We start from the raw sequence: 13,577 nt of genomic DNA, 5'->3' as shown, positions 1-13,577 counted from the left end.
TTTATGGAGTATATGGAAAGGTCGTAATGCTCTTATTTTTAGTCATATCCCCTCTACTAATATGAGTATTTATTCTAGAGCTTTCAAAATATTTACAAAATGGAATATTCGTTCTCATCTTGATTCTTTTAATGACATTGTTCCCAAGACCCACTCTCCTCTTTACCATAAAACCATCCAAGTAGCTTGGTCCCCTCCTGCCCCTGGTGTTTTCAAAATTAATTTTGATGGTTCTGTTTGTAATAACTTTGGGTCAGCCGGAGTTGTTATTAGAGATTATACAGGAAATAATGTTGTTAGTCGTGCTTATAATCTTGGTACCTCGACTCCTATAATTGCAGAAGCTACAGCCCTGCGTAACAGTCTTCTCTTAGCTATTGAACATAATATACGAAAACTTTTTATTGAAGGTGATAACCTTTTAATTATAAATATTTTGCAGGATAAAACACGCTGTCCTTGGAAAATTCAATTGCTAATGAATGACATTAAGAAGTTGTTGGCTCACCTTGAGGTTGTTTCTTCTTGCCATGTGTATCGAGAAGCTAATCGTGCAACAGATTATGTTGCAACTATAGGTCATCAAATTTCAGACTATGTAAACATTGACCCTAATGTAGATGCTAATTTTTCTTATTTTATTTCTTTAGATAAGTTAGGGTATAGTATTTTTTTTTTTTTTTGAAGGGAAGCTCCAAAGGAGCAACTAGCTTTCATTCATAGGGATATCGTTGTTTAAAAGTGAAACAATACAAGACGGGAAATCCGTCAACCAAACACTACTACCCACCTCCCACGGCAAGCAATGAGCTAAACCATGAGCGACCTTATTACCTTCCCTACGAACGAACTTCCAAACCACACTATCTAAAAAAGAGCATAAATGATGAATATCATCAAATATCAAATGGAGACAGCTTCTCCCTCTTTCGCGAGACACAATTGCGTTGATGACGGCTAAGCAATCCCCCTCCACCTCGACCCGAGTATACCCAGCATCAATAGCAGCCCGAAGCCCCAAGTAAACTGCCTTCGCTTCAGCAATACAAGGCACCTACCTCTCCTCTGTCCTCCAGGCAGCGGCGAGTAGAGGAACGCCACACGAATCCCTCACAACAGCACCAGCACTCACACCCAATCCTTCACACACACCCCCGTCAACGTTCAACTTCACCCAGCCAACACGTGGAGCATGCCAGCGCTGCTTCACCCCTCTTCCCACCTGCACCCCCGGCTGCTCCTCCCCTTGAACTTCTTGTAAAATTTTCTTAACATACTCCATAGAACGCTTCGGTTCACAGGGCTCTCTGTCAAAAATCCATTTATTCCTGGCAGTCCAAATTGCCCAACAAACTGACATAAAAAGGGCATACTCCCTCGCAGGCAAGAACTCAAAACACGACCTTACCCATTCCCCAAAATCATTGAAGCAACCTTCAACAACCTCCCCAATTCCACTCTCCTCCTACATGAGTTTAGCAGTGATACAATCCCTTAGAGCGTGCAGTTCAGTTTCATCAGCACTCCCACACAACGAGCAAGTGATCACTCTTCCAGGAATACGTTTCCCATATCCCACCAGAGTAGGCAGAGCCCCTCTAGACGCCCTCCAGAAGAAGGTTTTCACCCTTGGGATAGTATCTACACTCCAAATTTTTGACCAGAAATGAGCAGCAGCATTAGACGAGGAAGCCTCATGCACCAAACCATCACCATGAATAGCCCTATACGCTGACCGAACTGAATACTCCCCACTCTTCTCCAAATCCCAACAAATAGAATCATCTGGTAAACGTTGGCTAATTGGAATACTCAAGATACGATCCCACTCAAACGGAAGAAACACTTCCTTCACCCTAGCAACATTCCAAGAAGCTGTTGGAAGGTGGATTAAGTCACACACTCTCAAGTCTGCAGCAGCATCACCTCTAGGAGATAACACCTTTCGAGATTGTGTACCCGGGATCCATAAACTGTCCCAAACTGAAATTCTCAATCCATCTCCAATCCTCCACCTTAACCCACGCTGAACCACCCATTTCACACCCCATATCCCTCGCCAAGAATAACTCGGACAGTTGCCAAGATCAGCGCTTAAAAACTCTCCATTTGGGTAATATCGAGCCTTTAAAACCTGTGCCACCAAAGAGTCCGGAAACTGAACTAATCGCCAAGCCTGTTTCCCTAAGAGGGCCGAATTAAAGGCCTTAAAATCACGAAAACCCAACCCTCCTGCAGCCTTAGGTTCGCAAAATTTCTTCCAAGCTATCCAATGTATTTTACGCTCACCCTTCCTTTGACCCCACCAAAAATTAGCCACCAACGAACGCAACTCATCACAAAAAGAAGAGGGAAATTTAAATACACTCATCGCGTAGGTTGGGATTGATTGAGCCACAGCTTTTATCAAAACTTCCCGACCCGCCTTAGATAAAAAAAACTCCCCTTCCATCCTTGAAGTCTACTCCAAAGTTTCTCTCGAATGCCCTTAGTAAGCACCCGCTTTGACCTCCCTATCACCGTAGGTAAGCCAAGATACTTGTCATGCACTTCGACAATATTCACCCTAAATAAATTTGCCAACTCTTCTCTCCTATCCACCGGAACACCCTTACTAAACGTCACCGTAGTCTTCCCAAAATTCACCATTTGCCCTGAAGCTACCTCATACTTATGCAAAATATCACGAATAGTATTAACTTCCTCCACCTTGGCCTTAGAAAAAATAATACTGTCATCAGCAAAGAACAAATGTGATATGGACGGAGCCGACGGTGCAACCCGAACCCCATGAAGGTGACCATCTTCAACCGCCTTAGTAAGCAAACCAGACAAAGCCTCCGCACACAAGATAAACAAATATGGGGAAAGAGGATCACCTTGACGTAAACCCCTAGATGAAGTGAACTCCCCCGAAGGTGCCCCATTTATAAGAACCGAAAATGAGACCGTCGAAACACAATGCATTACCCGATCAACCCAGCTCTCTACAAACCCCAACTTGTGCATTACCGCTCTAAGAAAACCCCATTCCACCTTGTCATATGCCTTAGCCATATCAAGCTTAAGTGCTAGCGAACCACTCTCACTTCCTGAATTTTTCATATGGTGAAACAGTTCAAACGCAACCAGAATATTGTCCGTGATCAGTCTACCCGGAACAAAAGCACTCTGATTAATCGACGTAATATCAGAAAGGAAAGTTTTCAGACGATTTGCTAACACTTTGGTAACCAATTTATACACCACATTGCACAGGCTTATAGGTCTAAATTCGGTCATTTTGTCCGGCTCCTTCTTCTTCGGATAAGCACAATAAAAGTTTTATTAATTAAATCCAATGTCATCTCACCCTTAAGCACCCCAATGACCAAATTAGAAACAGCAGGACCCACAATATGCCAATATGTCTGAAAAAATAAAGGGCACATACCATCCGGACCCGGAGCTTTCAAAGGATGCATCTGTTTCAAGGCTTGAAAAATCTCCTCCCCAGAATACGGAGCCTCTAATCTTGCATTCATCTCATCAGTTACTCGTCGCTCAATCCCCGCCAAGGCATCATCAAAATGTAGGGGGTTAGAAGACGTGAAGAGGGTCTTAAAATAATCGGTGGCAACAACTTCTATCTCCTCCCCTCCCACGTGTTCCACACCATCATCGGTCACAAGAGAAGTGATGTGATTTTTACTTCGTCGCTGGGAAGCTTTCCTGTGAAAAAAGTTGGAATTACGATCACCCTCCTTGAGCCATAGAGCTCTCGATCTCTGTCTCCAATAAACCTCCTCTTGGTGAAGTAAATTATTTATGTCCTTTACTACCTTCCTTCTCTCATTCACTTGAGCCTCCGAACGCCCTCCCCTATTCAACACTCCTAGCCTTTTTCTTTTCCTCCGTATCTCCTTAAAAATTTTACCAAACTCTCTATCACTCCAAAATCGCAGCTCCTCCGCACACACCGCAAGTTTGTGCTCCACCGAACCTCCCCCAAGCTGCCACGCACTCTCCACCACTCCCTCGCACCCCTCATGCTCGGTCCAAAGCTATTCAAACCTGAAAATTTTCGCTCCCAGCTTATTTGCCGCTTCCCCTTCCTCATCCACACTACAAGAAAAATGGGTTTGGGCGACGAGTCATATTAACATGGGCGACTAAATTTTTTTTCGAAGCCCAATATTGATGAAATGGGCTTCTAGTTCAGTTTCGTTGTCCAAATCTGTGTTTTGGGCGACGGCATATACACTCGTAGCCTAAAATAGGTTTTGTGCAACGAGTTGAATTATATGGGCTACTAATTAGTTTTTCCTTGCCCCAGACCTGATAAGGCGACGAAATATTAAAATTTTATCGTTGCCCAAAATCTAAAAAAAAGGCGGAAATTTTGTTTTTATTTTGCAAAATTCCCACGTTTAGATTAGTACTAGTAGGGTTATCTCGCGGTTTCTTTTTAAAAAAAGAACTCTAATTCAGTTTTCTACTCCCACCCCACCTCATATTCCTTCTTCCCCTCAAATACTCAATTATTAAAATCAATTTTTTTAATCTATTAAACCTTCTCACGAATCTTACCCCTTACATCTGCCATCAAAGGCCCCCTGTACTTTTGCGATGACGGTGATCACTCCGACTGGGTTCTTTCCGGAAGCCTCAAGCGTCTTATACTAGTAGTAGCGACGGCAGCGTCACCTTCTTTTTCCTAGGTAATTCGACCCTTTTATCTTTTATTTTATTTTTTAATTTTTTTTTTTGTTAAATTTGGTCTTACTGCTTCACAAATTCAATTGATGGTAGTTTGGAACATATTATTTTGTTTGAATTGAATTGATTGATCCCAATTCAATTGTTGGTTGATAATTTAATTGGAGTTTGATTTTATGTTAATCGATACTTACTAATTTGAGGCATTTGATTTATATTAAATCAATTACTGATTGGTATTTTGGAGCAATTAAAGGTAGTATATGATTTTATTTGTTGGTAATTTAGAGTGTTTGGCCTGTTTTAATTGGGAAATTGAGAATCAGAGTGTCGTAGAACCATTTAATTATATGGTCTCACTGTTAATGTACGAAGTATATGTTTTTCAGAAAGAATTTTTCAATACATCTTTGCATGCATGTATGATATCTTGCAATGTAATATGATATAGAAGGCTATTTTTTCATGTCAGTCATTGTGCCAACAAAAAATACAATACAGAGTAGCAGTTGTATATTGTCGTTGTCAGGGATAATCATAAATAAGAGCTTAGATTTAAGGATATGCATAACCTTTATTTAAAATAAGTAACTTTTTGTTAGCTTAGTTTTGATCTAGATTCTTAACTGATGACAAGTAACTTTTTGTTTTGTTTGATAAAAGAGCTTAATCAAATAATGTCAGCTACAACATCCCACGAGATTAGTACCAAGGAATCTACATCTTATTATTGACAATTTAGTTTTAAAATATTGAAGCATAGCAATTAAGTGGTAAAAATTTCTTTCTAGTACCAATTCCATCCTTCTTTTTATCTTATACAATATATCTATATTGTTATTTAATTAGTTTACCCATCTAAATTTATTCCTTAAATTAGAAAATCTAGAATTGAAATCACGTTAATCTGCTTACTTTCTTTTAAACTAATTCTACATGTATAGGATACCATGTAACTGTAGTTTATACAGAAATAACATAATTTTGTTATATGTAAAATAGTTCATTCTCCTCCGTACTTTTTTCATTTTCCCGCTTTCAATTCTTTTTTAATTTAATACATCATATATAAATTCATATTTACACATAAATCTGCTAAATAAATCATTATAATTTTCTTATTTGTAACATTTTCTTTTATTGTGTTTAAGAATGAATATGGATCGAAGTTGGATGAATCATAATGGTGTAAAGGATAGACAAAAACCGGAGTACATAGCTGGTGTTAATGAATTTCTACAATATGCTTTTAGGGGGAAAAATAGCGAAATAATGCTGAAATGTCCTTGACTTAACTGTCGGTTGGTTTTGTCTCAAAATCGTAAAAATATGCAATGTCACTTACTAGTATATGGCATCGATCATACTTACAACCCATGGGTGAGTCACGGAGAGAGTGTAGAGCAAATTGATAATAATGAAGAACAATATACAGGGCAGGTTTCAGATAATGAGAATGATGAAATGCCTTTTGATGACATGGCCCCGTTTGTTTTTGATGCAACAAATGCGTGGAATTCTATAAACTCTACATCTATTAATGAAAATGAGAGAACTACAAATTTAGAATCAAATAATGGCACTAGTGAAACACCTATGTTGCTCCAAAAATTAATGGAGGATATGGAGGCTGATTTGTATCCGGGGTGTAAAACATATAAGAGATTGGAGTTTATTATATCATTGTTGCACATTAAAGTTAGTAACAATTGGAGTGACAAGTCTTTTTCAATGTTATTGAATGCGTTACATAGGGCATTTAATTATGATAATAATTTGCCTTCAAGCTCCTATGAAGCAAAAAAATATACAAAAGTGCTAGGCTTAGACTATGTTAAGATTGATGCATGTGTCAACCATTGTGTTTTATTTCGAAAAGAGTATGCAAATGAAGTTAATTGTCCTAAGTGCTCAGCACCTAGATGGAAGCAGGATGTATGTGAAGATGATGAGAATTCAGATGAGGTTGAGGGTGTCAAGAGAAAAACACGAGTACCTCAATTAGTATTACGTCATTTTCCACTTATTCCAAGGCTCCAAAGGATGTTCATGTGCTCCAAGCTAGCAATGCATATGAAGTGGCATAAGAAAGAACATCCGGGTGATGATGACGACGACATTATGAGACACCCTAGAGATTCGAAATCGTGGAAGTCTTTAGATGAGCTATATCCTGAATTTTCTGTTGATGCACGTAATGTACGCTTGGCTTTAGCTAGTGATGGGTTTAATCCAGGGGCAAACATGAGTAGTAGATATAGCATATGGCCTGTGATGTTAGTACCTTATAATTTACCTCCCTGGATGTGCATGAAAAGTGACAACATGATCTTGTCATTATTAATTCCTGGTCCTAAATCTCCTGGTATGACATAGATGTATTTCTACAACCTTTAATAGATGAGTTGAAGGAATTATGGGAGAGTGGGGTAAAAACTTTTGATGCACACACTAAGGAAACATTTAATATGCGAGCTGTGTTAATGTGGACAATTAGTGATTTTCCGGCATATGCTAATCTGTCTGGCTAGAGCACTAAAGGGGCCATGGCTTGCCCTAATTTCCACAAAGACACGAATTCTGAATGGTTGAAAAATGGCCACAAATGGTGTTATATGTGTCATCGTGTGTTTTTAGAACCAGATCATAAATGGAGACTTAATAAGAGGCTTTTTGGTAAAAAATTTGAAAGGCGTCCACCACCTAATCCATTATCGGGGAACGATGCTTTGGAGCAGCTACATGGATACCCTAATGTGGAGTTTGGGAAAGACGATAAAGGAAAACGTAAAAGAGGCGAAAGATATATTGTTCACCAGTGGAAAAAAATAAGTGTTTTTTTTCCAATTGCCATATTGGAGACATCTGCTAGTTCGTCATAACTTGGATGTAATGCATGTGGAAAAAAAATGTTTGTGAAAATATATTAGGCACATTGCTTAACTTACCTGGAAAGAACAAAGACTCCTTAAATGCTTGGTTGGATTTAGAAGCCATAAAAATGCATGATGATCTTCGACCAAAGAGTGTAGGGGACAAATATAAAATTCCACGAGCCCCTTTCAACCTGACCTTAAATGAAAGGAGGAAAATAGTCACATTTTTATCAAAATTGGCATTCCCGGATGGTTATTCATCTAATATTTCTCGATGTGCTTCTTTGCATGATGGAAAAATCATAGGAATGAAAACTCATGATTTTCACGTTTTCATGCAAGATTTGCTTACCCCGGCCTTTCAAGGTGTCTTAGATGAAAAGGTTTTAGAACCTTTAAGAGAGCTTAGTTTGTTTTTCAAGCAACTATGTGCCAAGACCTTAAAAGTAGTCGACTTAGAACGAATGGAAGCAAACATAGCAATCACATTATGCAAGTTGGAACGTATCTTTGTTCTAGCTTTCTTTGATGTCATGATTCATCTTCCCATACATTTAGCTACAGAAGCAAAATTGGCTGGGCCTGTGCATTATCGTTGGATGTATAGATTTGAAAGGTAAAGTATACTTTTTTTTTTCTCAATATGTAAATGTAAAAGTGATTGTTATTAAACTAATTATAATCTTCATTTTTAGAGCAATGCGGACATTTAAGTCATTTGTAAGAAACAAAGCTCACCCAGAAGGATCAATTGCTGAAGGGTATGTTCAGAAAGAATTCTTGGCATTTTGTGCTAGATATCTTTCTAAGATTGAGACACAATTCAATCGTTTGGATCGAAATGAGGACATAAACTATCCACGACTTCATAGTCTTTCAGTGTTTTATACCACTGGCAAGCCACTAGGAAAGCCAAATTTAAAGCAATTAAGTATTGAAGACCAGAGAAAAGCTCAATTATATGTTTTGCAGAACTGTGATGAAGCACAACCTTTCTTTGAGTAAGTTTGTGAAATTATAAATGTATAATTAAGCAAACAAAATGTTTCTAAACAACTTTTGTTTTTTTTATAGTGAATATGAGAACAGTGTAGGTCATCAAGACGTTGAATTCTGCCAGTGGTTTGAGAATAGAGTAAGATAGTGTGTTATTCATATATTTATGATGTGTAATACATCAAATTTTAGCATGCACATTTATTTTTTCTTTCTTATTTACATTGAAAAATAGATTACACAACTTTGGGATGTTAAGGATGATAGAGTTACAGAAGAATTGTTGTGCCTAGCACGAGGACCAATGAAGAGTATTGTGACTTTTGATGGATATGTTATTAATGGGTTTAGATTTCACACTAAAAAGCGGCAAAGACATCGTAAAACTCAAAATAGTGGCGTTATTGTGAAAGGGGATGCAGAGAGTGGAGGGAAGGACTTTTACGGGAATTTGGAAGAGGTTATTGTGCTAGAGTATGATGCCTTAGAAAACCGAACAAGTCCTAAAGTGGTATTGTTCAAGTGTAAGTGGTTTGATGTATTTAGTGAAGGAAGGGGGATTAAAAAGGACAAATTTGGGTCTATACTTGTCAATGTTTCTCGTACATTGCAAACAAATGAGCCTTTTGCATTAGCTTCTCAGATTGAACAAGTTTTCTATGTCTCTTCTCATGATGAAAGACATTGGAAATTTGTAATTAAAGCTAATCCTCGTAACTTTTTTGATTTCCCAAATGATGAAGACACTGAACAAGATGAATCTCTATGGAATATTGTTGAAGAAGGAGCAACTAACCTTGAAGAGTTCGCTGCATTGAGTGATGAGGAAATCAATATGGTTAGAGATGATTTTGAACCAGAGTTGGTTGACGCAGAGGTCATCTTAGAAGCTACTAATAATGCTGACATGGATAATGACGATGAGCAGGATGAAGAAAGTGAAGAGGATGATGAAGATGATCTGGACACAAGCTATAGTATACATGAGTTAGATGAGGATCTTGATGATGTAGAATATGACAGCGATAGTTCTACAGATTTTCCCTCTTAGTTCTTGGTAATTGGTGTTATCTAAACTAAAAGGAGTAAATGTGGCACTTGACCTTATGTTTGTCTATTTTAATAAATTTATTGTTTTAATATCATTGTAGGCATCAAGCAGCCGCGGAGATAGTGGCATTTTTAGGCGCTATTTTGATGTATTTATAAAATAAGGGTTATCACATATATTAGTTTCTTGATTGATTTTATTTTATATATAGATTGTTGATTATTATTGTATTCATAAAGTGTTAATGCTAATAAGCAAACTGCTGTTATTTTATCAGCAATTCTCTAATGCTTATTTCAATTTACTAATATCATGGAAAAGAAATTATTACAGTGAAATGGCAATTCAGCAAGTACAACAGCATGCATCGCAGTTGCGTAAGACAAGGCAATTGTCAAATGCAGGGAAACAACTGAATGAGCAGCAGGTGGATGATGTGAAACAACAACATCAGAATACAGAGCGACAACATCAACCGAATGTGCAACAGCAACAAGAACAAAGTGAACAACAACAACAGATTGTGGGGCAGCAACAACAATAAAATGTGCAGTATCAACAACAAACAAATGAGGAGCAGCATCATGATGCAGAAGCAACAACTAGTGAGCAAACTAGAGAGACTAGGTTGACATATCGAGAGAAACGAAGGCTTGAACAAGCTGAACATCGACTAAAATTTCCTGATCGTAAGAGGCGTGGGCCAACTAGGGGTAAGAAATATGTTACTAGAATGTGGAATCCTAAGTCTGAAGAAAAGATTAAAATAAATTTCATGGATGAGCTTCGACGCGTGGTTGGTGAAAAGGCAGATGAATTCATATGTGATTGTAGCAATTGGGTGAAAGAATTTTGTCCCCTCAAGTCATTGTATGTGCTATAACTTATAAGTTTTTCTAATATATGCTGCAAAAGTTATGTTTATGACTTTGACTTTACTTCATTCTTGACAGGAATTGGGCTAAGATGGATTCAGATTCAAAAGAGAGGTTGTATAAAAAGATTCGGGTAAGTTTTTATGTATTTGAGACCATTTAAAATGTCTGAATGTGTTTAGCATGGATGGATATTTATTATGATTTACGTTGGCAGGGTAAATATGATTTACCTGATAAAGTTGTTGGTGTTGATGTTAAAGAAGAGTTGAGCTTTCAGTGCTCTATGTTGTATAAACATTGGAGATTCAGGCTTAAAGAGCAATACTTTAGAAAAAAGTCCATTGCAGATGCAATAAACAGCAAACCAGATAATATTGATGCTAACCAATGGACATGGCTAGTATGTGAGTATTGGAATGATGAAAAGCAAAAGGTAAAATTCCCTCTAACTCTTTTCTTTTTTTTACCTGACCATTAATTGAAGTTATATTTCGATAATCTGCTATGGCCTTGTTTATTATTGCTTGTAGCGTATTAGTAAAGTTAACACGGAAAATAAGCTTAAGCAAATTGAAACTCCTGCAAATGGTGCAAGGTCTACCACAAGAATTTTCCATGAACTGGTACGACCTCTATATTTTTGCAATGATCTACATTATAATTTGTTTCAAGTGGTGCATGTCTGCTTTAGGAGAATCTTAAAAAATGTTTATAAACTAATTTATGCTTAAAGGCGAATGAATTATTTCATGGTAGATCAGTTCTGCTAGCTTTTGAACTGTTACTATTATGTTAGCACTGATCACATTTCATTGTATAATTTGGCATTGCTTATCATGAATGCAGATGAATGTGCAACAAACTCAAGGAAGTCAAGAACATGAAGGATCATAAGATAATCCTCTTGAAACTCAACAGGATCCTCTGTACATCACCTTATTTGAAAGAACTAAAAAGTACTCAATGTTCCCTTGGTGGATTTTTTTTATTATCTTTTTATATAAGTTTTTTTTTTTAAAAAATTTTAAAAATTATTGAACTAAGTTGTTTATTGTTGTGCTTGATTTAATATGCTAGGCATAAAGACAGGGGATTTGAACCTAATGCTGAAAAAGACTATGAAGCGCTTAGAAACCTTCATGAAAAAGAAGTGGAGGAGCATGGTGAGGATACACTAAGTGTCAAAGCAGCATACATGGAGGTTTTCAAACCAAAGTCTGGATATGTCAAGGGACTTGGTCCTGGAGCTCGTCCACCAAAGAAAAGAAGAGTTGAAGGAGAAACTAATGAAGTTAGAGTGGAATTATCGGCTGAGATTCAACAATTAAAAGAGGATGCCGCAACATGTGAGGGTGTACTTGTATCTCAAATTGAAACCCTGAAGGAATCTAATGAAGAGCTTAGAACCTCAAATGAAGAGCTTATAGCATCAAATGATGAACTTAAAGCGGTCGTATCTAGAATCAACATAGAAGCTCAAAAACGTGAAAAGAAGCTCAGAGATGATATGATGAAAATGTTTGAACAACTTAGGTATGACACTTTCTCATCTTCAAAATGAGATATATATTTTAGCTATTATCAAAACAATATGTTGCTGCGTGTTGTTGCTGTCATGGTTCCTTTTAGTGTCTATTAGCTATTTCTTTTCAACCAGTTGCACTAAAGATTAGAATTGACAATGACAAGTCACTATTGAACATCAGAATTAAATTAGGACTGGAATTTAGAAATAAATGAATATTTGAATAGAATATCAAAATTATATATGGATGAGGTTAGGTGACCTTAACTATTGAACTTAATAAGCTTAAGCAAACTGAATGCTTGGATGGAGTATGCAGTCAAATAGAATTGATATACACTGATGATAACATATACTCTATTGGTCATGTAAAGCTATAGTATATTGTTCTAAAACTCCCCACTATGGCTTCTTCGTATTCACCCAGGAAGCTTATAGGATCAGTCCATCAGAAGCAACTACCACCTGAGAATATGAGAATATACTTGAGGCATTAAATCATCCTTTTGTTTTATATAAAGTGTGACTATGATTAGCTTGGTGTAAGGCTTCAAAATTAGGGGTTTGAATTGCTAGCATTTTATTTTATACTGTTATCATAGTCTTGTGACTACTGACTAGTGTGTGGTGACTTTTTTCCACCCCATTTTCTTAAGTTTAAAGATCCAAGTGATTTGTTTTTGCGTAGTAGTTCATGACTAATAACTTAATAAGACTCCTGTAAAAAAAAAAAAAAAAACAAAAAAAACAAAAAAACCGTAATAAGACAAGATAAGGTAATTGAAATTCTGTCGAGAACACTACCTGCTAGTACGCTATTATTCTAAAACTCCCCACTATGGCTTATATATATACTCTTTTCTCTTCTAACACATTTTTTTTATTTCACTCTATAAATTGTTCATAGTACAGAAATTGAAATGGTTCATAGTACATAAACTGAAATTGTTTCTGATGGGTTTTTTCGTATTATGAATGTACTTAGTTTTGTCAAATTGTTAGTTGTTTTCAAACAAAAATTTGCAGTAGTATGAGGGAAAATGACCAGTATATATTTTTGGATGCATCAGTTTTAATACTTTTGTGTAATAAAGTCTATATGAAGTTTGTATTTGTGAAAATTTAGGATGCTCTCAATAATTATTTTGATGTTACTAACTTATGTTTCACTTACATAGGAATAACATGGGCTAGCAATGAAAGATGGATGAACGCAACTATTGAAGGTGAAATATATGAGCAGCATTGAGAAGGGGCCGATTGAATTAAGTCTGTAAATAGTGTTATGTTTCTGTTATTTAATTTTTAAAGGATCATGTACCTTGTTGAAAGTTGACAAAGTGGGATTATCTTATAATTTGCACATTTCTTAGTATGTTATTTATAAAATAAACTATTTCATTTAGTCATTATTCAGATATGACTTCCTTTGCATTTACATACGTTTTTTTTTAAATTTTATTTTATTATTATTATTATTCTACTAACTACTCGTACATTATACTAGAAAATAAATTAACTATTGAATGCCTGATTAATCGAAGCTGATTTAG

At 36.6% G+C, this 13,577-nt stretch overlaps 2 protein-coding genes across 2 annotated transcripts; one reads left to right on the top strand and one right to left on the bottom strand.

Moving 5' to 3' along the window:
* Nucleotides 1–1,054: 1,054 nt before the first annotated feature.
* Nucleotides 1,055–3,282, bottom strand: LOC145619682 (uncharacterized). The gene is made up of 3 exons (XM_081674384.1): nt 2,521–3,282; nt 1,550–2,134; nt 1,055–1,465 (listed from the first exon to the last, which is right to left on the bottom strand). The coding sequence occupies exons 1-3, from the start codon at nt 3,280–3,282 to the stop codon at nt 1,055–1,057; spliced, it is 1,758 nt and encodes a 585-aa protein (XP_081530510.1).
* Nucleotides 3,283–9,961: 6,679 nt separating this feature from the next.
* On the top strand, nt 9,962–13,429 carry LOC145621537 (uncharacterized). Its single transcript, XM_081676268.1, has 7 exons — nt 9,962–10,491; nt 10,575–10,629; nt 10,714–10,932; nt 11,030–11,122; nt 11,346–11,455; nt 11,577–12,032; nt 13,203–13,429. Exons 1-5 carry the CDS (start codon nt 10,355–10,357, stop codon nt 11,391–11,393), a joined length of 552 nt encoding a protein of 183 aa, XP_081532394.1. The 5' UTR covers nt 9,962–10,354; the 3' UTR covers nt 11,394–11,455; nt 11,577–12,032; nt 13,203–13,429.
* Nucleotides 13,430–13,577: the final 148 nt, after the last annotated feature.

This window comes from Chenopodium album, chromosome 27, assembly GCF_948465745.1.
Source record: "Chenopodium album chromosome 27, dcCheAlbu1.1, whole genome shotgun sequence".
NCBI classification, from domain to species: Eukaryota; Viridiplantae; Streptophyta; class Magnoliopsida; order Caryophyllales; family Amaranthaceae; genus Chenopodium; species Chenopodium album.
This window is presented reverse-complemented; position numbering and strand designations above follow the sequence as displayed.